Below are 815 nucleotides of genomic sequence, written 5' to 3'. Positions count from 1 at the left end.
TATCTCAACATATCACAGATTTTTTACAGAAATGTCTTATTTTCAGTGGATCTTTCATTTACTTTTTATTACTTCAACATGATTGTATAAGGTGTATTATGTAGTTAAAAAAAAAGAAGAAAGAAAAACCTTGCACATTGAATCGTTTACGCAATATCTGGCAGGAAAATAGAGATTTGACTTCCCCCCCGGCCCAAATTTTCTCAGCCCTACTCCATAGGATTACGATGTAAACAGACACTGGCCCCTTCAAACAAAAAGTGTCAAGATTGACCTAAGATGTCAAACAAGAGAACCCACCGCTAAAATATGGAGCGAACGCCTGCCGCTGCTCGCTGCTGAAGAAACACTTTTCCCAAAAGACGGCGATCTCGGAGCGGATGGCGTCAGTGACGTGGCGGATGTTCAGCAGTTTGAGCTCCTCTAGACGCTGGACCTCTGCTTGTAACTGAGGAAGAAGAATAAAGTGTAAACTGAAAATAGCAGACACAGTACTGACACAAACAGAGGAAAAAATAACTAAAAAGGATGGACTAGGAAGTCCCGGTCCAATCTTCTCACCGCGCCCAGGTTTCTCTTCCTGGATGTGACCATGTGATCGTTGAAGGCCTCCCTGTCCTCCTGGGGGATCTGCAGTCTGTCCCACAACCGCTGGATCTTCTCTCGGAGAGCCTCACACAGCGCCTCGTTCTCCGCCTTGCGTTCCTCCAGCTGCAAGATCAACATGAAGGCCAAGTTATGCTTCTGCGTTAAATAAATCAACACCCTGGGTACGTACTGTAGGTACCGTACGTGGAGATTGGGGGGGGGGGGGG

At 46.3% G+C, this 815-nt stretch overlaps 1 protein-coding gene across 3 annotated transcripts in view; it reads right to left on the bottom strand.

Annotated features, from left to right (window-relative positions):
- The window catches only part of prc1b (protein regulator of cytokinesis 1b), a 12,627-nt gene that overhangs the window by 8,082 nt on the left and 3,730 nt on the right, over positions 1–815 (bottom strand). For all 3 annotated transcript variants that reach the window (XM_032512194.1, XM_032512201.1, XM_032512212.1), the window contains exons 6-7: positions 562–711; positions 301–448 (exon numbers count right to left, since the gene is read on the bottom strand). In XM_032512194.1, the coding sequence (XP_032368085.1) occupies positions 301–448; positions 562–711 (298 nt within the window). The remainder of the gene's footprint in view (positions 1–300; positions 449–561; positions 712–815) is intronic.

Source organism: Etheostoma spectabile, chromosome 1 (genome assembly GCF_008692095.1).
Source record: "Etheostoma spectabile isolate EspeVRDwgs_2016 chromosome 1, UIUC_Espe_1.0, whole genome shotgun sequence".
Taxonomy (NCBI): domain Eukaryota; kingdom Metazoa; phylum Chordata; class Actinopteri; order Perciformes; family Percidae; genus Etheostoma; species Etheostoma spectabile.
The sequence above is the reverse complement of the archived record's forward strand: the minus strand, read 5'-3'. Positions and strand labels throughout refer to the sequence as shown.